Source organism: Diaphorina citri, unplaced genomic scaffold (assembly GCF_000475195.1).
Source record: "Diaphorina citri unplaced genomic scaffold, Diaci psyllid genome assembly version 1.1 scaffold305, whole genome shotgun sequence".
NCBI lineage: Eukaryota > Metazoa > Arthropoda > Insecta > Hemiptera > Psyllidae > Diaphorina > Diaphorina citri.
In genome coordinates this window covers 35,621-59,408 of record NW_007377740.1, presented here as the reverse complement: position 1 = coordinate 59,408, position 23,788 = coordinate 35,621, and the positions used below count along the sequence as shown (strand labels likewise).

General features: G+C 40.2%; 3 protein-coding genes, 1 long non-coding RNA gene and 2 pseudogenes across 4 annotated transcripts in view; 3 read left to right on the top strand and 3 right to left on the bottom strand.

The window, feature by feature from the left end:
• Positions 1–1,132: 1,132 nt before the first annotated feature.
• On the bottom strand, positions 1,133–1,891 carry LOC103507326 (annotated as a pseudogene).
• Positions 1,892–1,929: 38 nt separating this feature from the next.
• On the bottom strand, positions 1,930–4,907 carry LOC103507312 (probable glutamine-dependent NAD(+) synthetase). The gene is made up of 2 exons (XM_008471770.3): positions 4,690–4,907; positions 1,930–4,424 (listed from the first exon to the last, which is right to left on the bottom strand). Exon 2 carries the CDS (start codon positions 4,402–4,404, stop codon positions 2,314–2,316), a length of 2,091 nt encoding a protein of 696 aa, XP_008469992.1. The 5' UTR covers positions 4,405–4,424; positions 4,690–4,907; the 3' UTR covers positions 1,930–2,313.
• Positions 4,908–5,272: 365 nt separating this feature from the next.
• LOC103507325 (NADH-ubiquinone oxidoreductase 75 kDa subunit, mitochondrial) overlaps positions 5,273–23,788 on the bottom strand; it is a 19,681-nt gene continuing 1,165 nt past the window's right edge. Inside the window, exons 3-10 of the mRNA XM_026822212.1 lie at positions 20,972–21,137; positions 19,727–19,878; positions 18,103–18,208; positions 17,708–17,787; positions 17,397–17,548; positions 14,835–15,051; positions 6,378–6,512; positions 5,273–5,765 (exon numbers count right to left, since the gene is read on the bottom strand). Of these exons, the coding sequence (XP_026678013.1) occupies positions 5,598–5,765; positions 6,378–6,512; positions 14,835–15,051; positions 17,397–17,548; positions 17,708–17,787; positions 18,103–18,208; positions 19,727–19,878; positions 20,972–21,137 (1,176 nt within the window). The 3' untranslated portion in view covers positions 5,273–5,597. The remainder of the gene's footprint in view (positions 5,766–6,377; positions 6,513–14,834; positions 15,052–17,396; positions 17,549–17,707; positions 17,788–18,102; positions 18,209–19,726; positions 19,879–20,971; positions 21,138–23,788) is intronic.
• LOC103507311 lies at positions 9,153–13,397 on the top strand (annotated as a pseudogene).
• On the top strand, positions 14,157–14,672 carry LOC113466634 (pre-mRNA-splicing factor 18-like). Its single transcript, XM_026822227.1, has one exon. The coding sequence runs from the start codon at positions 14,435–14,437 to the stop codon at positions 14,657–14,659; it is 225 nt and encodes a 74-aa protein (XP_026678028.1). The 5' UTR covers positions 14,157–14,434; the 3' UTR covers positions 14,660–14,672.
• LOC113466641 lies at positions 18,450–19,701 on the top strand. Its single transcript, XR_003390983.1, has 2 exons — positions 18,450–18,683; positions 19,653–19,701. It is a non-coding gene; the product is annotated as an uncharacterized LOC113466641 (long non-coding RNA).

Sequence of the window (23,788 nt, the reverse complement as noted above, 5' to 3'; positions counted from 1 at the left end):
GGCTTTTGTCACAGATAAGGAAAAATGGCCAAATGTGTAGGTTTATCATACTCACATTTTACTCTGGTTCTGTTAGGTTGTCAATTTTTTCACTTGTTAAAACACGCCTCATGAACTTTGAGCAATCCTGATGAAGTTAATCAATAGTTTAATGACCCAATTAACAAAATATCATTATTTTCTTAGAATCAGCGTAACTCCATACACAAAAAGGCCATTCTGAGGCTTAGGTGTTGAGACAAACAGCTCTAAAAGTCGGGTTAAGCTTATACGAATTTACGAAGTAAACAGGAATCAGCGTAACTCCATACACAAAAAAGCCATTCTGAGGCTTACGTGTAGGGACAAACAGCTCTAAAAGTCGGGTTAAGCTTATACGAATTTACGAAGTAAACAGGAATCAGCGTAACTCCATACACAAAAAGGCCATTCTGAGGCTTACGTGTAGGGACAAACAGCTCTAAAAGTCGGGTTAAGCTTATACGAATCTACGAAGTAAACAGGAATCAGCGTAACTCCATACACAAAAAGGCCATTCCATAAATTGTATTATTGCAAGAACTCCTATATTTTTATATCTTTTTTTTATATATACATCTTATTAAATATATTATATTTTTATTTTCTACATTACTAACAATATTTTCGTCTTTTCTTTTTAATAACATTTATTTGATATTTCATAAAATAATAATAAATAAATCAAGCGTGTTGGGAGGCGCGTGAACGTCAAGAGTTCGAAGCACCCAATGATCCACGATAAATAGGTACCTACTTAAAATTAAATTTAGGTTTAAATTCATACTGCATACGTATTTGGGCCATTTTTTCGTGCATATAATCCGCCCCCTAGTGATGAGATAACGGTCTTTTCATAGCCAAACTACACTGATTAAGCTCTTGATATTATAGTAAGTGCTGGACCTAGAATAGTGAATGAATGTAAATCTCGTGTTACACAGAAACACCCTTTGTCCTCACAATTTCTTTAACTTCATTATCAATAGCTCTGAACTGCCAAGGCCAGCGTACATTATACAGGAATTGTCTATGATCAAATCTATTATCATCTGGACTATAGCTCTCCACATGGACACTAGGTGTTAGTACAGTCATCTTGTATGATGAGATAACGGTCTTTTCATAGCCAAACTACACTAATTAAGCTCTTGATACTATCTTATATTATAAGAACGATAGTACATAAGTGCTGGACCTAGAATAGTGAATGAATGTAAATCTCGTGTTACACAGAAACACCCTTTGTCCTCACGATTTCTTTAACTTCATTATCAATAGCTCTGAACTGCCAAGGCCAGCGTACGTTATACAGGAATTGTCTATGATCAAATCTATTATCATCTGGACTATAGCTCTCCACATGGACACTAGGTGTTAGTACAGTCATCTTGTGTCTATTGATAGCATAACATCGGAAGAAGTGCTTCACCTTATCAGCCACCTCCTCTGGTGTGTATTCACCACTCCATTGAGGTACGAGTTTACAGAACATGGAGTAGGGGCCACAGTTGTGAGTTTTCCTCAGAACACCGAATGTATTCAACTCATCATAAGTCATCCCCATGTCAGCTTCATCTGTCTGAGTTAACTTCCCATCCTGTAGTGGCTCTAACTCCGCGGTGGGCGGTGCTTCCAAAATACTATCCAGACTAGAGAGACGGAACCGTGTTGACATGTATCTGAGGAATAGTTTCAAGTCTTTCTTGGATATGCCACCGATAGGATTCACATCAGCACTAGAGCAGTCATACTTGGTGAGGTAACCTCGTAATGACTAACGGAACCGTGTTGACATGTATCTGAGGAACAGTTTCAAGTCTTTCTTGGATATGCCACCGATAGGATTCACATCAGCACTAGAGCAGTCATACTTGGTGAGGTAACCTCGTAATGACTAGCCCCGGGAGCGCGACCATATGCACAAAAAGTCCCGGAGGGACGGACCCAGCTTGTTTTTTTTTAAACAATGTTTCCTCATTCAAAGATAGAAGTACGTATATAGAACATCAGTTAGAGGTTAGAAAATGTTATGGGACCCTCTGTGACACGTATATGAGGACCTAGATGAGTGCATGTTTTAGCATATTTTGGCAGTTTTCTAGCATATTCTTGCATATAGGTATTTGCCATTTTTGGTGCATACTGCATACATATTTGGGCCATTTTTTCGTGCATATAATCCGCCCCCTAGTGATGAGATAACGGTCTTTTCATAGCCAAACTACACTAATTAAGCTCTTGATACTATAGTAAGTGCTGGACCTAGAATAGTGAATGAATGTAAATCTCGCGTTACACAGAAACACCCTTTGTCCTCACAATTTCTTTAACTTCATTATCAATAGCTCTGAACTGCCAAGGCCAGCGTACATTATACAGGAATTGTCTATGATCAAATCTATTATCATCTGGACTATAGCTCTCCACATGGACACTAGGTGTTAGTACAGTCATCTTGTGTCTATTGATAGCATAACATCGGAAGAAGTGCTTCACCTTATCAGCCACCTCCTCTGGTGTGTATTCACCACTCCATTGAGGTACGAGTTTACAGAACATGGAGTAGGGGCCACAGTTGTGAGTTTTCCTCAGAACACCGAATGTATTCAACTCATCATAAGTCATCCCCATGTCAGCTTCATCTGTCTGAGTTAACTTCCCATCCTGTAGTGGCTCTAACTCCGCGGTGGGCGGTGCTTCCAAAATACTATCCAGACTAGAGAAACGGAACCGTGTTGACATGTATCTGAGGAACAGTTTCAAGTCTTTCTTGGATATGCCACCGATAGGATTCACATCAGCACTAGAGCAGTCATACTTGGTGAGGTAACCTCGTAATGACTCGTCTACATTAGCAGATCCTACCACGAGCAGTCCTCCCTGTCTCCCTCGTACCCATAACATGAGCTGGGCAAAGAAGTAAGATAATACCATACGAAGTCGTGCTTGAATATTCTGCAGCGCTAATGATTCTCTCTCTGTACCACCGTGTATACGGAACCGAGGTGTCAAACCTGTGACATTCGTGAACACAGAGATCACAGTCTGTACGATAGCATCCATGTTGAATGAGAGGTGATAGCTGCCAATCTGTTTAGAGAGCTGTGTTGCTCGCTCCTTGGTCTCTAGAGAGGAGTTCTCCGTACCCAGATAACATGTGACAAAGAGCATGTTACAAATCTCCTGGGGACTCTGAGGTGTAAACTTGGGATTACCAACCATCTTCCTTACATCAGCCAGGACCTGGTTATCATCACTATGATAGATCATATGACACATGGTATAGATAATACAAGCAGTACTGGATGAGTCTACACCACCACTCAGTGGCAGGAAGAAACCTCCTTGTCCTGAACGTCGTAGATAATCCCATAGCCAGCATGCAGGTCCATACGCTATCTCCTCCTCAGGAGAATGGACTTGAACCTGGATTGGTGGTGAACTTGCCTGAACCTTACTAGCCAATGAATAGTTAACATTGACACGAGGGTAAGACTTGCTGGTATTGGATAGAGAACATAGAGATCTCCTACTTGTCCTATAGCTTCTGATATCTTCCAAGTCTACAGTAGCACATGTCACTTCCACTTCCTTCAGACTGAACTGCTGTGCCTTTGCCACAATATTCCCATTCACAGCAATGAGAGAGCCTCCATTGAAAAATGTTCTCTGTCCATCACAACCTCTCAAGTTAGAGAACACATAGCAGCCGCCACACTTGAATGTTGCAGAAGTGACCAAGTCATCCACTATGTTAGCTTTGCGTAGCTCCATGTATGATCCAGAGCTATTCAGTACAAGCTCTACACCATCTAACCTCATGGGGATATGAGAACTTTGAGGATTCCACAGTTCCTCACAGATCTCATAACCAATACATGTGTCCAGTGTAGCTATCACAGCATCTCCAAAGGGCACACGGTCCTGACCAGTCACTTTAGACACAATATGTGGCAGATAGTATTCTTCTATTTCTTGAAGTTTTCTCCAAGGAGTAAACCAACGTGTTTCTCTATAATTGCCGTCATCACACATCAGAAGTTTAGGCCTAATCAAAATGATTTTCTTGTCTAAGAATATAACACGACAATTATACACTGCTGTTCTATGCCGTATTGGCATACCCACGTCAATCATGATTCCCTGACATATTGGATTCTTTAAAAGTTCCACAAGAACTTGCCAGCAATGCAAGTGTGTATCTGACTCAAAGAAATGATCTTCACAACTGTAGCCAGATATTTCTAGCTCGGGTCCACTCCTGTATGTTGCCTGGTTTTGTTTAGCAACACTGATACTCTGTAGAATTCTGTTCAGGTTTCCGTCAAAGTCCAATGCTAACTGATTCAATGTGGATGCTGCCACTGTGATCTTCTTCCCCATTGTGTCTAATGGTTTGTGATCTGGAAAGTAAAAAAAAAAAAGAACCCAACATGAAATACATACACAAGATGAATACTTTAGTATGGGTGGAACAGTAGATTAACAGAAAATATGATCAAGAGGGCACCAAGATGAAGATATATGTCTAAAGAATATGATGGATCTGCAAGAACGGTCAGTATTAACTCAAGATACAGCTCATTGGCATGCATCTGTAGAGCAGATTCTCGGGCTTTTGTCACAGATAAGGAAAAATGGCCAAATGTGTAGGTTTATCATACTCACATTTTACTCTGGTTCTGTTAGGTTGTCAATTTTTTCACTTGTTAAAACACGCCTCATGAACTTTGAGCAATCCTGATGAAGTTAATCAATAGTTTAATGACCCAATTAACAAAATATCATTATTTTCTTATCTTATCTTTGAATTTTCGGTCTTCCTTTTTCAAGTTTTCCTTCAAAAGTTTTTGTTGACGTGCGTATCTATGGAAACCGGACTTTTTGAGAAAGCAGTGTTGTCAAGTTGTAAGATTTTCAAAAGTTGATTTTTATTCAAGTGATCAAATCATGACCGACAAATTAAATTTTCAATTGGAATTTTACAAGTGTCCGAAAAAATAATATTAATTCCATATTCAAAATGACATTTTTCCTTTGGTTTATTTCCAATCTCACGGTTCAACTTTGGAACTTTGTATCAAAAAAGGTAATTTTTTGGCCAAATGCCACGAACGTTCAAATTTAAGGTGCGTGAAGTTAGCACCACAACTTTTGCTGCGAATTTGTACCAAAGCCCATCATTTAGTACCCATTTTGTTCCATCAAACAGAGGGGAAATTCCAGGAACATACAACTGTACTTCACACGGTTTTAGTTCATTTCGTGACACTCAAAGTGTCAAAAAGGACTTTTCCGCAAATACTTGATACTATTTTAGTTCATTTCGTGTCACTCGAAGAGTCAAAAAGGACGTCTCGACAAATACTCTTCTTCTTCTCCCGTGTTCATACTGGGCTGGGTGGGCGTCTTTCGTCAGCCTCTCAATCAGCCTTAGGGTAATTGCTTTGGGCTGACTTTTGGTTTTGGCTACAAAAAATTTACGAGTGGACGCCCTTCGCACTCAAACACTCGGAAAATAATTCCTGACAAATACTCGATACAATTTTTATTTAAATTTTTGCCTAGTTATTCGTTTAATTCACAGCCTCCTCATAGTATTTGGACTGTTTCTGCTTATGTACAGCCTGAATACATTTGGCCATAGTACCGGAGGCGCGGGATATAGGGTCGGTCATGTAGTAGTCTTCCAGGTTCTTCTGCTTCACATCCACAGGCTCGGACGACAGATTGCTTGATACACCCTGTAAACAGACCATCACAAATCAAAATTTAGATAGATAGATAGATAGATAGATAGATAGATAGATAGATAGATAGATAATGTTGTATTTAACAATAAGTTTCTTATAAAAGGGGGTTGGCAGGAAGGACTTTACTGTTAAAACTCATTCAATGGTATAAATTAATGTCTAGAAAAAAAAAGTTGGCCATATAAACAAAATTAATTCAGAATTTATAACAAATTCAAAAATAGGCGAGCCAGACTAATTAGCTTGGAGGGTAGTGCATCTGCCTTGTAAGCACTAGGTTGCGGGTTCGATTCCCGCCCGGGGCGGATTTTATCCTGAATAGATAAGGTTCATTATCGGAACGGCTGGCTTTCTCCTATCCTGTCTTCCTCCACTCTTCGCTTTCGGGACGATACGACCTTAGAAGTTTCAGTTCCCTCTATCAAACCTCTTGGGGGGGAAAAAAACATCCTAGGGGACATTTATTCTTCTTGAGCTTGGAATCGTTCGGGCCTTTGTCTAATAGTATGAAGGAAACGTTTTCGGTACAGACTAATGGAAAAATAGTCGAGTTAAAACTCACACCTCGCTTCGTTCGGTAAGGTGATGGAAATCAATGCTTACCTTGGCTAATTCCGTGGCTTGTTCTTCATAGTTGGCTTCTTCTACTTCTCCATATCGTACCAGATGAGGTGCTACTTGTCCTAATCTATCTCTGATTTCCAATAGAGTATCATACGGTAACTTCACTCCAATAATCTGAAATTGATGGACGAAAAGATATTGTCACAAATGTCTTTCCACTATTACACTATGCTAAATATTATGACTTGACTAGGACTCGAACCACCAACCTCCAGATCCAGAGTCCACCGTGCTGGCCACACTGCACCAATGAGTTTGGTCGAAAGAAAAGATTTTACATTGTACTGAAAATAACATTATCCAGTCTAGTTAGATCGTACTAGATGTAAGGATTGTAAGGTAACGCGCCAGCCTTGTGACCGTTAAGTCGCGGGTAAGATTTCCGCGCGGGGGCCGAACTTCATCATAAACAAATAAGGTACGTTCTCGAAAGGGCTGGATTTCTCCTATACTGTCCTCCGCCGCACTTCGATTTCGAGTCGATGTTATATTAGTTTCAGGTGAACTCAGTTCACCTGAACTCCTGTCCTGCCTTGGAAGCCAGCAATAACATTGTAGGTAAATATTGGGAAGCCAGAGGTAAAATGACCTAGTAGTCAAATAACCCGACAGAGTTGAGCAACATTGTGCATGGTTGGTATCTGGATGGGTGACCATCTAGGACAGGATGTGCAGATTATTTCAGATTGCATTCTCAGAGCAAGGTAAATTCTTGCCAACAATGTAAAATGAAATGCCAGAGATATCCTTCTCTTACCACACTTCTACAATTTGAGCCAAGTTCCAATGAACATCCCTGTGTTTACATTTCACCTCAACTATGATGCATTGATTAAATCAAATGCTAATTCTTATCCCAATTTCAATAACCCACAGGGTTTCCGTAATGATTTCCAAGAAGCTCTGGAGAAAGTGGATCAAACCTATTTGGACGAGCTGCTTGCCTCTCAAGCTCAAACGAGTAACAGTCGAGCTGTGAAGGAAGAAGAGATATCACCTGAGAAACAAATCACCTATGATGATATTCAGAACATGGCTAAGGATTTGGGCAAAGGAGATCGAAACCTTGACATGAATGTTACTCTTAACTAGTCAAAAAGGACGTCTCGACAAATACTCTTCTTCTTCTTCTTCTTCTTCTTCTTCTTCTTTTCCTGTGTTCATACTGGGCTGGGTCGGCTTCTTTCGTCAGCCTCTCAATCAGCCTTAGGGTAATTGCTTTGGGCTGACTTTTGGTTTTGGCTACAAAAAATTTACGAGTGGATGCCCTTCGCACTCAAACACTCGGAAAATAATTCCTGACAAATACTCGATACAATTTTTATTTAATTTTGCCTAGTTATTCGTTTAGTTCACAGCCTCCTCATAGTATTTGGACTGTTTCTGCTTATGTACAGCCTGAATACATTTGGCCATAGTACCGGAGGCGCGGGATATAGAAAGAAAGAGAGATAGGGAGAGGGAGAGAGATTGATTGATAATATTTGCTTTATTTGAAATAATTTACATTCTACCTATTTTAATTCTTCCCCTAAGCTACGATGTGAGTACGATCTAACTTTTAATGGGTTTTAACGATCCCTCATTACACGGGGAGTATTTTAAGATAGGAAATTTTTGGTCGAAAATTGGCCGCCGTAGGCGGTCGATTTTGGACTTAGAAAAATTTTCAATGGTCGAAAATTGGCCGCCGTAGGCGGCTCAGGCTCGGGACTTAGAAAAATTTTCATTAATTTTTTTTTTTCAAATACGTATTCCGCAAATGTAATAGAAAGTCGTGTGATGTTCACACCAGATTTTTACTCTTGTATTTTCTCACGTTGATGCCTCTCCTGTGTTTTATTTTGCGTTCTCTGACAGTTGAGATATAGTTACCGTAAGGGAGGACAGAGACAGGATTTGTAAAGTTTCCCAACACGAGTCACATGACTGATGGTGGTGTTTAAAGGGGGTACCCCGTCTTGCCCTTCTTCTAGCCCGTCTTGCCCCATGTTCCCCTACCTTGCTGTCATGTTAACCGAAACTGCCTTACTAGGACTTAAAGGAAGTGGAAAACTTTCTAATAACTGTGTACTGCGATTCTCGTGTAAATACGGGACAGGTAATCTTTCAACCTCAGATCTTGGATGTAATAGGCTTTTTCAGAGTTTTTGCTTTTCTTGAAAAAGGCTGATGGAGGGAAGGAAAGGAGATGCCTTTTAATTCAATGCAAAGGTTTTGAGTTAAAACCTGAGAAATATCAATATTGAGATTGTAAATGTAAACACAGTAGTTAATTTTAATTATCAATGTTATCATCTTTCTAAATAGGTAAATATGTATTTTGAGCTTGTAATGAAAAACCAAAAATATTGCTCGGGGGAAAAATCCTGACAGGAGAAAGCGCGTGTAACTACCCAAAACACGCGTCCTCAGAGGCTTTTTTTTTACTGACCTCTAAACAAATCAGTTCACTCTATCAAACATCTTCAGGACAAAAAAAAAAAAAAAAAAAAAAAAAGGAAAAGAATAAAGAAAAGAGCAGATAGTTTTTCCTGGAAAAATCCTCATCTCTCATCTTCAAAGCAGGACCTGCTTATCAAACGTATGAACAAACCAACCCAGTGATTGCTCAATAAATATGGATATCCTGAAAGCAGAAATCGAGAGAAAACGGAAGCTTCTTTACCCCGTTTTACGCGACAACTGAAAACACCACGAAAGGCAACACTGTCAAAACCAAAAGTGCAGTAAAAATTTCAAGCGGGAAATTTTGAAATTTGGAAAAAAGGAAAAGAAAGAAAAAGGAGCAGATAGTTTTTCCTGGAAAAATCCTCATCTTCAAAGAGTTCAAAGCAGGACCTGCTTATCAAATGTATGAATAAACCAACCCAGTGATTGCTCAAGAAATATGGATATCCTGAAAGCAGAAATCGAGAGAAAACGGAAGCTTCTAGAAGAGAGCAAAATAATTGTAAGTATTGATTTTTAAAATGGGACTTTCTGTACATTGAAATAGGCTTTTCTTTATATTTAGCCTTCAAAATTGGGTTATCTCCTACCAGATAATGTAGTTAAAAATAAGAGGAACGAAAGGAGTCCATAGTTTGTAGCTATAAGTGGGTTGTTGTTGTTACGTTGGCAACTACCTACATCTACACTTCTAAGCCCAGGAGCTGCACCACCTCTACAGGACTGGTCCACAGGCTGTAAGTGGGTGAATGCTTCTAATTATTTATTGATATTTTATTGTTTTTCTAGACTGAGAATAAAAAGTTTTTCAAAGGATCTGAATTGAAAGCAAAACATTGTACTTAAAAATGAGAGGAATAAAAGGAGTAAATAGTTTGTAGCTATAAGTGGGTTGTTGTTGTTAACGTTGGCAATGGCAACTACATCTACACTTCCAAGCCCAGGAGCTGCACCACCTCTACAGGACTGGTCCACAGGCTGTAAGTGGGTCAATGCTTCTAATTATTTATTGATATTTTATTGTCTACATCTACACTTCTAAGCCCAGGAGCTGCACCACCTCTACAGGACTGGTCCACAGGCTGTAAGTGGGTCAATGCTTCTAATTATTTATTGATATTTTATTGTTTTTCTAGACTGAGAATAAAAAGTTTTTCAAAGGATCTGAATTGAAAGCAAAACAAGAGGAGGAATATAACAAGAAGTATGGACCAAAGGCAGAAGACACCCTTGAGAAAAGTTCAATCAGTGGTACAGGTAAGTTAGACAAAATGAAAGTAATAGGTAACACTTTTAAAGCAAGATGTGGTTTTAACATTGAGTTAAGCTAGGACCATATAGCATGGGGGGCCTCAGGCTTGTTTTTGTCCCTAAATCTTGTAATACCCTCCCCCTCCCAAGCTAGGACCATATAGCATGGGGGGCCTCAGGCTTGTTTTTGTCCCTAAATCTTGTAATACCCTCCCCCTAAATAAAAGTAATAGGTAACACTTTGAAAACAAGATATGGATTTAACATTGAGTTAAGCTAGGACCATATAGCATGGGGGGCCTCAGGCTTGTTTTTGTCCCTAAATCTTGTAATACCCTCCCCCAAAATGAAAGTAATAGGTAACACTTTGAAAGCAAGATGTGGATTTAACATTGAGTTGAGCTAGGACCATATAGCATGGGGGGCCTCAGGCTTGTTTTTGTCCCTAAATCTTGTAATACCCTCCCCCTCCCATACTTTGATATCTGTGTCCAGTTGTCTAATCTGCCTTTCTAGTGTTGTGATTGTGACACATTGATTGCTTTTTTGTGAGCTGACACTGTCATCCACTATTCAGATTGTAAAACTAGAAATTGGTACACATCCAATGGAATAGAATGTAAGATATTAAAGATCTAGTCTAGAGTCTACTGTTGTTTATTTGAATGTAAATTATTGTAAAATAAAATTATACATACCAGAAATGCGCTTCTTTCGTTTTAGTCAATACCTTTTAATTTAGATCAAGTCAAGGTCAGCCTAGTTAGCTTGAAGGGTAGTGCGTCTGCCTTGTAAGCGCTGGTCGCGGGTTCGATTCCCGCGTTAGCCCCCTATTTATTTGTCTTCTATTCATTACAGATAGTTCCCGATACGATGGATCTCTTCATCAGACCCTGCCTAGGAAGGAAGTCATTCGCCGATTGAGGGAGCGAGGAGAGCCAATCACAATGTTTGGTGAATCAGAAACCGATTCCTTTCAGAGGCTACGTCAGTGTGAAATACAGGAGCCTGAGATTAACAAGGTAATTATTAGCCATTTGTGACATTTCTCTGAAGTTAAGCAACATTGTGCATGGTTGATATCTGAATGAGTGACCATCTAGGACAGAATGTGCAGATTTTTTTCAGAACGCATTCTCAGAGCAAGTTAAATTCTTGCCAACAATGTAAAATGAAATGCCAGAGATATCCTTCTCTTACCACACTTCTACAATTTGAGCCAAGTTCCAATGAACATGCCTGTGCTTACATTTCACCTCAACTATGATGCATTATTGATTAAATCAAATGCTAATTCTTATACCGATATCAATTCCCCACAGGGTTTCCGCAACGATTTCCAAGAAGCTCTGGAGAAAGTGGATCAAACCTATTTGGACGAGCTGCTTGCCTCTCAAGCTCAAACAAGTAACAGTCGAGTTGTGAAGGAAGAAGAGATATCACCCGAAAAACAAATCACCTATGATGATATTCAGAACATGGCTAAGGATTTGGGCAAAGGAGATCGAAACCTTGACATGAATGTTACTCTTAACTTGATACAGGTGGGATTTTTTTAAATAAAATGTGGGGAAAAAACTTGGTCTCTTATTGTTTTGTTTTCAGGACTGAAAAATTTGGTAAGAATTCGAGAAAAAAGTTATTCTATAAAGTAAGCATGCAAGTTTAGCAAAAAATTAGTAATAGAAAGTAAAAAAGAAGAATTCAGTCAGACATTTTTCTCTCGGATCGGCGGGGATTCAAATCTAGCACCTCCGTGTCAAAGCTCTTGACCTCTTCTTAACAGAGGTGTGAAAGGCCCTTTCTCCCACTTGTCTTTCGGAAAAAAAAAAATAAAATAATAAATAAAAAAAAAAATCGTGTCGTGTGTATGGGCAACACGACTTGGATTTAAATTAATTGGCCTACAAGACAATAAAAAAATAATAATAAAAAAAAAAAACTCGGGATGAGAACTCACAAGTAGAAACGGGTCTTAAGGCCAGATCTTGATTTGGGCCTCTGCTGGGAGTCTGGGGTTCTCTTCGGGCCGTTTTTCTCAGTGACTTTTAAAGTTAGATTGGACCTGACTTGTTTTTCGTTGATTTTCAGTTCCTTCTGGACAAATGGGGTTCCGAGCTAAACACTCGGTCAGGCGCGGAAAAGATGGGAACCCGCGTAAATTCGCCCTCGCCACGTACACTCAGACTCCAACAATACCGTTTGAAGCCCTTTGTTGAGGAAACTGAGAAGCAAAACCTTGCCTGAAGATATATCCGATAGTTTGACTGAGATTAACCAAGCATATATCTTGGATAGGAATTACATCGCTGTAAGTTTCCATTTTTTTTTTTTTTTTTTTTTTTTTTTTTTCAGTGCAATAGTCCTAAACTAAAATGGACACGGCACACAAGGGATCAGGAAGAGACCACCTTAACATAATAATAAGTTTTCCATTTAGTAGAAGAAAAAATATTTTTTTTTACTTTTTTTTTTTAAAGAGGTTTGACAGAAGGAACTGTAATTGCTAAGGTCTTGTCCTTCCGCAATCGAAGAGAGAAGGAAGACAGAACAGGAGAAAGCCAGCCATTCCAAGAACAAACATAATCTGTTTAGGATAAAATCCGCCCCGGGGGGGAATCGAACCCGCGGCCTAACGCTTGCAAGGCAGACGCACTACACTCGAAGCTAACTAGGCTGCCTGAAACGGACCTTACTTCGTAAAGTGATGACGATAGATATGTTTACCTTTAACAACCCCTGAAAGTATTATTATGTGCCGCGTCAATTTTTGTTTCGGACTATTGCACTGCACCCCTGAAAGTAAGTCTTCTAAGATTAATTTTATCTCGACTTCCTTCTAACTCTCCTCCTTCTTTTCCTTCCAGGCAAGTGACTCCTATCTGGAGATGGCAATAGGTAACGCCCCCTGGCCTATAGGAGTTACCATGGTGGGTATCCACGCCCGAACAGGACGAGAGAAAATCTTCTCCAAGAACGTAGCCCATGTGTTGAATGACGAAACTCAACGCAAATATATTCAAGGACTGAAGAGGTTAATGACCAAATGCCAGCAGTTTTATCCCACGGACCCTTCGCGATGTGTGGAGTATGTACCTGATGATGAACGCTGAAGTGAAGCAACGTTCAGCATGGTTGGTAGCTGGATGGGTGACCCTCTGACGTAATGCCGGGATTTCCTCGTCCCCTCTCAGACTGCTAAGGTAGCTGCTGGTTCAAATCTCAGCAAAATGAAGAGGCCGAACACCCTGATAATTATACTGAGGGTGTGGTTATGTACCAGGTTGAGATAAGCCATTCCCGTCCGTTCTTGGCGTGTGGAAAATGATGTGGTAACTTAACACAGCCTTCATGAGCGTGTAAAGTTGGTGGGAAATTCGAAATTTTGATTTTTCTTTTTCCGCAACTTGTACAATCTGAATTCATTTTTTACTTTTTATCTCGAATTTGCACGTTTATATTATACTTTTATATTATATTAGATATTACAAACAAGCGAATTACAAAGCAAACAAAAAAATATATATATATATATAAAATAAATTTTAAACATGGCCGCCCCGGGACAGAGGGCTAGAAAAAATGCCCAACAATCCCACGCTATCCTTGCTTAAGTTATCTATGGTTACCACTCCAATGCAAAACTGTAGAAACAATATCCTATCTCACCTCGTCCGAGCTCATCTCAACCCGGTACATAACCACAGTCTGAAGCTCGTTTCTCCTCTTTCGGCGTGATAGCGATAGCGCCAGTACTAAACCATAGGAAAGGCACGAACGAGCTTCAGAAGTGGAGGAATTCCGAAAGGAAAATACTTCAGCTATTCTAGCTCATTTTTCAAAGAGAAAGTAAAAACACTAAACATCAGAGATACCTAATTGAAAACAAAATTTATTTACAGTACGTTCTCTATTAAAATATACAATAAACAATTTTATTGGAAGCTAAGTCCTATAGCTTGATCCTTCCGCAATCGAAGAGAGAAGGAAGACAGAACAGGAGAAAGCCAGCCATTCCAAGAACAAACATAATCTGTTTAGGATAAAATCCGCCCCGGGGGGGAATCGAACCCGCGGCCTAACGCTTGCAAGGCAGACGCACTACACTCGAAGCTAACTAGGCTGCCTGAAACGGACCTTACTTCGTAAAGTGATGACGATAGATATGTTTACCTTTAACAACCCCTGAAAGTATTATTATGTGCCGCGTCAATTTTTGTTTCGGACTATTGCACTGCACCCCTGAAAGTAAGTCTTCTAAGATTAATTTTATCTCGACTTCCTTCTAACTCTCCTCCTTCTTTTCCTTCCAGGCAAGTGACTCCTATCTGGAGATGGCAATAGGTAACGCCCCCTGGCCTATAGGAGTTACCATGGTGGGTATCCACGCCCGAACAGGACGAGAGAAAATCTTCTCCAAGAACGTAGCCCATGTGTTGAATGACGAAACTCAACGCAAATATATTCAAGGACTGAAGAGGTTAATGACCAAATGCCAGCAGTTTTATCCCACGGACCCTTCGCGATGTGTGGAGTATGTACCTGATGATGAACGCTGAAGTGAAGCAACGGTTAGCGTGGTACAATAGTCCGTCCACTATACCTTTTATTATTAGTAATAATAAAGGAAGGACGGACTAAAAACTTGTAAAACAAAGTAAAGTATTTCCTAATTGATTTTTTTTTTTCATTATAATTTGGCATCACTTAAATTGCTTCTAATTGTTTTCTCACCTCTGACAGTGCGCGGATGATTTTCCAATCTTCTCTGGCGAGTCCAGGGGGGGTTACAGCGGTGAGTGTCTGTTGTGCTCTCCCCTCTGTATTCACATAGGTGGACTGTTTCTCAGTGTAGGCCGCGCCTGGTAGAATAGCGTCCGCAATGCTAGCACCGTGGTCTCCGTGATGACCCTGGTAGATGATGAAACAGTCCTTGCCCACGTCATCCCGGCTGAAAATACAACATGGTAAGTTAGGTAAGTATTTTTATTTCTTTAATCAATCCATCAGAAGCACAATGTACTTAGAGCTGAATCCTCCTCGTCTAAAACTTTAGCGTGATAGGTAAAGCTTGTATCGATTGAGGAGAAAATAGCTCAGGTTCATGGCTTCATGGTGGCTCTTTAGATTGCTCGAATAGGACTAACAAGCTGGGCCCGTCCCTCCGGGAATTTTTCAGCCCGTAGTTTATTCGATCGTGATTAGAGAAAATTTCCCGGCTGAAAATACAACATGGGTTAGGTAGGTGTTTTTACTTCTTTAATCAATCCACCAGAAGCACAATGTACTTAGAGCTGAATCCTCTTCGTCTAAAACTTTAGCGTGATAGGTAAAGCTTGTATGGATTGAGGAGGAAATAGCTCAGGTTCATGGCTTCATGGTGGCTCTTTAGATTGCTTGAATAGGACTAAAAAGTCCCTTTACCCCAATAGGATTAAACTACTCCTCGGCCCTGGTTACCTGGGGCTTCACCGGAGTATCACTCGCTACTACTGCTGCAAACACAACCGTAGCAACTGAGCTCTTGTGGAAGTATACTACAGCCATGTATTGCGTCAGGGAAAACGTCTCTTTACCCCAATAGGATTATACTACTCCTCGGCCCTGGTTACCTGGGGCTTCACCGGAGTATCACTCGCTACTACTGCTGCAAACACAACCGTAGCAACTGAGCTCTTACCCCGGCTGAAAATACAACATGGGTTAGGTAGGTATTTTTACTTCTTTAATCAATCCATTAGAAGCACAATGTACTTAGAGCTGAATCCTCCTCGTCTAAAACTTTAGCGTGATAAATAAAGCTTGTATTGATTGAGGAGGAAATAGCTCAGGTTCATGGCTTCATGGTGGCTCTTTAGATTGCTTGAATAGGACTAAAAAGTACCTTTACCCCAAAAGGATTATACTACTCCTCGGCCCTGGTTACCTGGGGTTTCACCGGAGTATCACTCGCTACTACTGCTGCAAAAGTGCAAACACAACAGCAGCAACTGAGCTCTTGTGGAAATATACTACAGCTATGTATTGCGTCAGGGAAAACGTCTCTTTACCCCAGAAGAAAGCTACTACTATGTCAGCCTAGTTAGTTTGGTTGGTAGCGCGTCTGCCTTGTAAGCGCTGGGCCGCGGGGTCGATTCCCGCCTGGGGCGAATTTTATCCCAAACAAATAGGGTTCCACGAAATTTCGAGATTTATAGTAACCTATTGAATAGAATAGAATAGAATAGAATAAAGTTTATTGTAATATTATGTTCAATAGTAACCTATTGAAGGAATAAATAAAATTCTCTTGGGATATTATGTATGTGTAAAATTTCAAGATATGAGAGGTGAAGCATAAACATATAAATAGAATGTAATATATTAAAGATCTAGTCTAGCCTGTCTAGCGCTAGAGTCTACTGTTGTTTATTTGAATGTAAATTATTGTAAAATAAAATTATACATACCAAAAATGCGCTTCTTTCGTTTTAGTCATTCCCTTTTAATTTAGATCAAGTCAAAGCCAGCCTAGTTAGCTCGAAGGGTAGTGCGTCTGAGCTTTCTATCCTGTCTCTTCGCTTTCGGTCCGGAGAACATCAGCAGTTAGAGTTCTCTCTATCAAACCTCTAAAAAATCGATACAAATCTTCAGAAAAAAAAGCTAAATTCCCTTTAAGCTTCTCAGCAGTTAGAGTTCTCTCTATCAAACCTCTAAAAAATCGATACAAATCTTCAGAAAAAAAAGCTAAATTCCCTTTGAGCTTTTTTATTTTTCGGGTTCAGTGGTCTGAAGCGTCCTTAGGAAAATTAAAGCGTTGGTTGAAATTCCAGCACATCCACCAGAGATCAACGAGGCTGACAAATCGCTGCCAAGAACCTTACGCGCCACCCTTGCTCAGTTGCGCTCAGGATGGTGCCGACGACTGCGCAACTACCAACACAGAATAGACCCTGGGATCCCCGCCCTATGCCCAGACTGCAGGAGTGCGGCAGAGGATGTACCACATCTGTTTAACTGTCCGGCACATCCCACCCAACTAGACCCCACATCATTATGGACCAACCCCGTGGCAGCAGCCACCTTCCTGGACCTGGAAGATGAGTGACGGATCCCCGACCTATGCCTAGACTGCAGGAGTGCGGCAGAGGATGTACCACATCTGTTCAACTGTCCGGCACACCCCACCCGACTAGACCCCACATCATTATGAACCAACCCCGTGGCAGCAGTCACCTTCCTGGACCTGGAAGATGAGTGACCGAACGTTGTCAATGCCGTTAACAACAACAACAACATTCCAGCACATTATCTTACCTGATGGAGCCCTCATCAGCTCCCAGTAAGAACAGAACCTTGGGTGGTTTTTCTCGAATAGCAGAGGTGCCTGGTTTATATCCAATATCTAATGCAGCTACTTGAGATGCAGCCTTCTGTAGAATGTTGAGCACTTTCCAATCACATGGCACCTGGAAACATCAAATGATTTGTCTAACCTCATTTTTTGTCAATGCAATGGTGGGCATATGGGCAACAAACCTGAAACCTTCGGCATACAAGCGTGTTACGTTAAATATTATGGTCAAATAATTAAATATCTGCTACCTACCACGATGAGAGATACTTACATCACTTTCACAGGTGACCTTAGCAGCCAGCTGTTGCACCAAGGCAAGCACTGCTGCTCCGTCTGATCTGGATAACATATCTGCTACCTACCACGATGAGAGATACTTACATCACTTCACAGGTGAAGAGAGGAATCAAACTTTGGAAGAGGGGAAATTCCAGGAACATACAACTGTACTTTACACGGTTTTATTTCGTGACACTCAAAGTGTCAAAAAGGACTTTTCCGCAAATACTTGATACTGTTTTAGTTCATTTCGTTCAAAGTGTCAAAAAGGACTTTTCCGCCAATACTTGATACTGTTTTAGTTCATTTCGTGACACTCAAAGTGTCAAAAAGGACTTTTCCGCAAATACTTGATACTGTTTTAGTTCATCGATCTGGATAACATATCTGCTCCTACCACGATAAGGGGTTTCTTAGCAGCCGACAACTTCTTGCTGAAAGGATGTGAGCCGGAGGCAAGCTGCTTGATCAGATCTGCACTCTCTCCCAGGTGCTGGAAAACAAGAATACAAAAAATTAGAAATAGAAAGTAATTAAATTTTTTAAAAGAGTTTTTATCTCTTTAATTACACACATCATAATAAGTTTCAAAAAATATACATCATAACATCATAATAAGGGGAGGGATTCGAACCCCAGACCTTCTGCATGGCAAGGAAGCGCGTTACCACTGGACCAACCGTGCCCCCAATGTGCTATAGCTGCTGGCTATAGCCTGTCAAATTTTTCTCATTCTTCGCACACTCAAAAGAAAAAGTAAAAACACACACACAAATTGAAATCAATTAGTTTTCCAAATTTATGGTCCAGCTTCATGTAAGAAACACCTATAGGGATGGAGAGGCAAGCCACAACAAGATACCCCAGGCAAATGGAATACAACCTTTTGGATGCTCAGGCAAATACTGGTATTTACTGTTTGGACTCTTGGAGCCCTCCTCAATAAAATCCTGGATACCGGCCTGAAGGTAAGGTAGCAATAATTAAGCAGGACGGGTTGTAAGCGCTAGCCTGCGGGTTCGATTACCGCCCAGGGCATTTTATCCTGAACGGATAATGTTCGTTTTCGAAATGTCTGGCTTTCTCCTATCCTGTGTTTCTTCTTTGATTTAGGGACGATAAGCCTTAGCAGTTACAGTTCCCCCTATTTAAACCTGTTAAAATAATAATAAAATAGCGCACAAGGGAGTCCATTTTTTTTTTTTTTTTTTTCAAGAGTCGCGTTTTCGAGCTAAATTAAAGCCACGTACAAGGCCCAAAAGGGGGTCCTTTTTTTTTTTTTTTTTTTTTTTCAAGAGTCGCGTTTTCGAGCTAAATTAAAGCCACGTACACCGCTGCTTAACTTCAGTCATCCGTCGGCAATTGTTCCTCATATTATTTATTTATTATTTATTTTTTTATTACAATTTAGCAACAAGGCCATTTGCAGAAAAAAAAAACTATCTAAAGGTGTTTGGGGAAGTTGTTTCTTTTCAAGAAACGCATGAGGACGTCAATGGAGGAAGGGTCATCTTTCAGGATATCGGACATGGAAAGGTTGGTGAAGGAGCTCGGACGGAATCGCATATTTTGGCAGGACAACAGGATGTATTCTACTGTAAGGGGAGCGTCGCACTTTTCACCTCATATTGCCTTTGGCTATTAAAATACCTAGTTACAAAAATAAAAGATTAACCAGTCAGTTAAATTTTATTCTCACTCTTCATACTAAAAGAAGAACACACACAAAAATTCAAATTACTTTCTCCACGGTCCTACGTAAAACTTATTATTATTAACGTTATTGAGGAAAAATAAGTTCCCAACAATAAAAATATCATAGATGAGAGAAAAAATTACAAGAATTGATCGTAGAGGTGGTTTGAATTACACGTTATGAAGGAAAAGGTGCAAGAAAAAGGTTCAAAATGACAAAGAGAGGTTTTGGACTTTTCTAGGACTTGTTGTGGAGAAGGAAGAACTTTGGACTTTTCTGAAAGGAGGATGGATCCAATCTGAAATTAGTACTTACCTCATAGTCGTATCTGAGATCAACCTTGGGTCCAATGTATGCCACATCCAATTCATTGGTCAGGTAGCCTTTACGTATGCGAGCGTTGAACAGGGGAGCCTCAAATCTTGGGTTGGTACCAATCAGTAGAATCAAGTCTGCCTCTTCAGCACCTGGAGGATGTTAATCATACGGTGTACTTATTCGTCTCTTGAAAAGTGTGCCGCGGTCGCAACAACTTTGAGAACCACTGGTTTAGAGGATGTAAATTATTCGGTCGATGTGTATTTATTCAATGATTACAGTTGATAATTGTGTGTTATTTCATTATTGAAACATACAGTATTTATTTCGTTATTCTAATAAGACCGTGAACACTTGTTAAAAATTAAATTATCAATTCCCACCCGGGACGATCTTTATCCTAAACAGATAAGGTCCGTTCTCGAGAAGTCTGGCTATCTCCTATCCTGTCTTTTCTCTTCTATTCCAATTTCGGGACTCCACTTGTTAAAAGTTAAATTATCAATTCCCACCCGGGACAATCTTTATCCTAAACAGATAAGGTCCGTTCTCGAGAAGTCTGGCTATCTCCTATCCTGTCTTTTCTCTTCTATTCCAATTTCGGGACTATAAGACCTTACAGTTCCCTCTGTCAAACCTCTTGGAAAAGAAAAAACAATGTTAAGCGAGAGAGAGAAAAAGCCCCTTTCATGTTAAACAGACTTTATTTATTTATAAACAGACATGTTAAACAGACTTTATTTTATTTTATAAGTTTCCATTTATTGGTTTTTCAAGAACAATTCTCTCATCAAATAAATAGTTAACAAATCAACAAATGACCCATCCGTAACAGACTTTATTTTCCTTTCTGTAGATTTGTATGATCTTTACCGGGAGAGAAAAAGTCCCTTTCATGTTAAACAGACTTTATTTATTTATAAACAGACATGTTAAACAGACTTTATTTTATTTTATAAGTTTTCATTTATTGGTTTTTTAAGAACAATTCTCTCATCAAATAAATAGTTAACAAATCAACAAAAAATGGTATACCCATCCGTAACAGACTTTATTTTCCTTTCTGTAGATTTGTATGATCTTTACCGGGTTTTTTTCTCCTTTTCTTCATCTTTTTATCTAAATCTAAAACAAAGGTCCGTGTCAATTTGCCAATCTTACCAGCGATCTTATTATTGAGGAGATAATTGGCTCGCAAGTCAGTGCCAGCTACAAAGGTCCGTGTCAATTTGCCAATCTTACCAGCGATCTTATTATTGAGGAGATAATTGGCTCGCAAGTCAGTGCCAGCTCCTTCCAAGGGGAATGCATACTCTGTGTACAGATCTTCGGATCCCAACTTGTTGAGTAGATCTTTGAGTGCCACCATCGCCTCGGCGTCTGCTAGCGATCCCACGACACCTGCGACCTGTGGGGAATTGATTGATGAATATTTTACTTTAGTTGAATTACTGTGGGGAATTGATTGATGAATATTACTTTACTTGAATACCTGCCTCGGTGGTGTAGTGGTCAAGGCGCTCGCCTGGTAAACAGGAGGGCGTAATTGATTGATGAATATTACTTTACTTGAATACCTGCCTCGGTGGTGTAGTGGTCAAGGCGCTCGCCTGGTAAACAGGAGGGCGTTCTGACAGACTGCAGTCTCACAGACCTAGGTTCCGACGATCTGTGAGGCCTTTCAGACGGTTTGACAGACTGCAGTCTCACAGACCTAGGTGCCGACGATCTGTGAGGCCTTTCAGACGGTCTGAGTGTGAGGGGCGGACATTAGAAACGAGTTTGGTTGACAATAAACCTGACCCCGTATTAAACAGGGTTGAATGGAAGACTCTGCCACTAGGCAATTATTTCGCTCCCGCTTTGGCAATTTGAGTACATTGTTTCATAATCAAGGAAAAGTCTGAAATAACTAACACATATCAATGACCAACTTTTTGGGAGACCCAGTATACATGTTATGATCTTTGGAGCTTGGTTTAAAAATAATAAAATAAATAAATAAAATAAAATAAAATAGCCTTTATTGAGAAAAGATACAATTCATAGTTCATAACAGATAAATAAATAAATAAATAAAATAGCCTTTATTGAGAAAAGATACAATTCATAACAGATAAATACAATTTCTTTTTCTTTTCTTACAGTAGGTATTATATAGTTTAGAATACATTTTTGTTTAATTTCTCTTTCTCTCAGCCTCATTTCCTAGTTCAGTTTTTTTTTTCCCCCCGTTTATTACACTATGTTAAATATGTAGTGTAAATGCAGTTTCTTAGTGTCATTATGTCACAACTTTGGTGCTCACTGCAGCATTGTAGGATTTTCCCAATATATTAATAATCCTAAAATCCAATGTTTACCTACCATGCTGGCACTGGTCGGGTCGCTATGCGCATTTATATGTCATAGCTACTCATTTTCCTCACGAGGCTGAGTGGGCCCCGCAACAGCCAGTCACGGAATCAATCATTTGCATGATACAAATTTCTTGACCCCGCCGGGAATCGAACCCGGGTCTCCCGCGTGCAAGGCGAGCGCAGTGACCACTACGCCATGGGAGCTGACTCTATGCTAAATATTATGACTTGACTAGGACTCGAACCACCAACCTCCAGATCCAGAGTCCAACGTGCTGGCCACACTGCACCACTGAGTTTGGTCGAAAGAAAAGATTTTACATTGTACTGAAAATAACATTGTCCAGTCTAGTTAGATCGTACCAGATGTAAGGTAACGCGCCAGCCTTGTGACCGTTAAGTCGCGGGTAAGATTTCCGCGCGGGGCGAACTTCATCATAAACAAATAAGGTACGTTCTCGAAAGGGCTGGATTTCTCCTTTCCTGTCCTCCGCCGCACTTCGATTTTGAGTCGTTGTCATATAAAATTATAGATTGGGGGGGCGAGGGCGAGGAAAATGACAGGCATTCCTTGAGAAAACTAGCTCAGTGGTAACGCGCTTGCTTGCCATGCAGAAGGTCCCGGGTTCGAATCCCATCATCGACGAAAAATTTTACTCGTTTTTCCATTGCAAATATTTCAACGGGTCACTTTCTGATGGTCTCGTGTTGACCCAGCACCTAAATGGTAATTATTGTGTGTCTTATCGCCCATCTGATGAGGGACATACTACGGGATGGGCATGCTACGACACGGACTTCAAAATGGCAGTGAAACACTATTTTTTTTTTCTCTAAAGAAGGCTATTAATTTTATTTTGTTTTTTCTGACCCATCTGATCAGACTGATGAAAGGCATACTGCGATACAGGACACAGTCGGCAGTGAAACACTAATTTTTTTTTCTCTCTAAAGAAGGCTATTAATTTTATTTTGTTTTTTCTGACCCATCTGATCAGACTGATGAAAGGCATACTGCGATACAGGACACAGTCATGCAGAAGGTCCCCGGTTCGAATCCCATCATCGACGAAAAATTTTACTCGTTTTTCCATTGCAAATATTTCAAGGGGTTACTTTCTGATGTTCTCGTGTTGACCCAGCACCTAAATGGTAAGTATTGTGTGTCTTATAGCCCATTTGATGAGGGACATACTACGGGATGGGCATGCTACGACACGGACTTCAAAACGGCAGTGAAACACTAATTTTTTTCTCTAAAGAAGGCTATTAATTTTATTTTGTTTTTTTCTGACCCATCTGATCAGACTGATGAAAGGCATACTGCGATACAGGACACAGTACATTACATTGAAATGGGGAATTTTCTAACGAAATTCCTGTGCATAGTCTAGTACAATGTAGGACTTTTAAACACCCAAAAACACAATACAATATGCACCCCATAAAATAAACGAGACCTTGTTTAGACTGCTGGAGTGAAGGGACCTTTTAGTCTCATTCAAACAGGATAACTAGGCTTGCCAAATATCCAAAATGTCGATTCGGGACGCGAATCCGCGAACACAATTGCCAAATCCGCGAACATAATCGCAAAATCCGCGAACAAAATCGCCAAATTCGCGAACATAATTGCCAAATCCGCGAACAAAATCGCCAAATCCGCGACCATAATCGCCAAATCCGCGAACAAAATCGC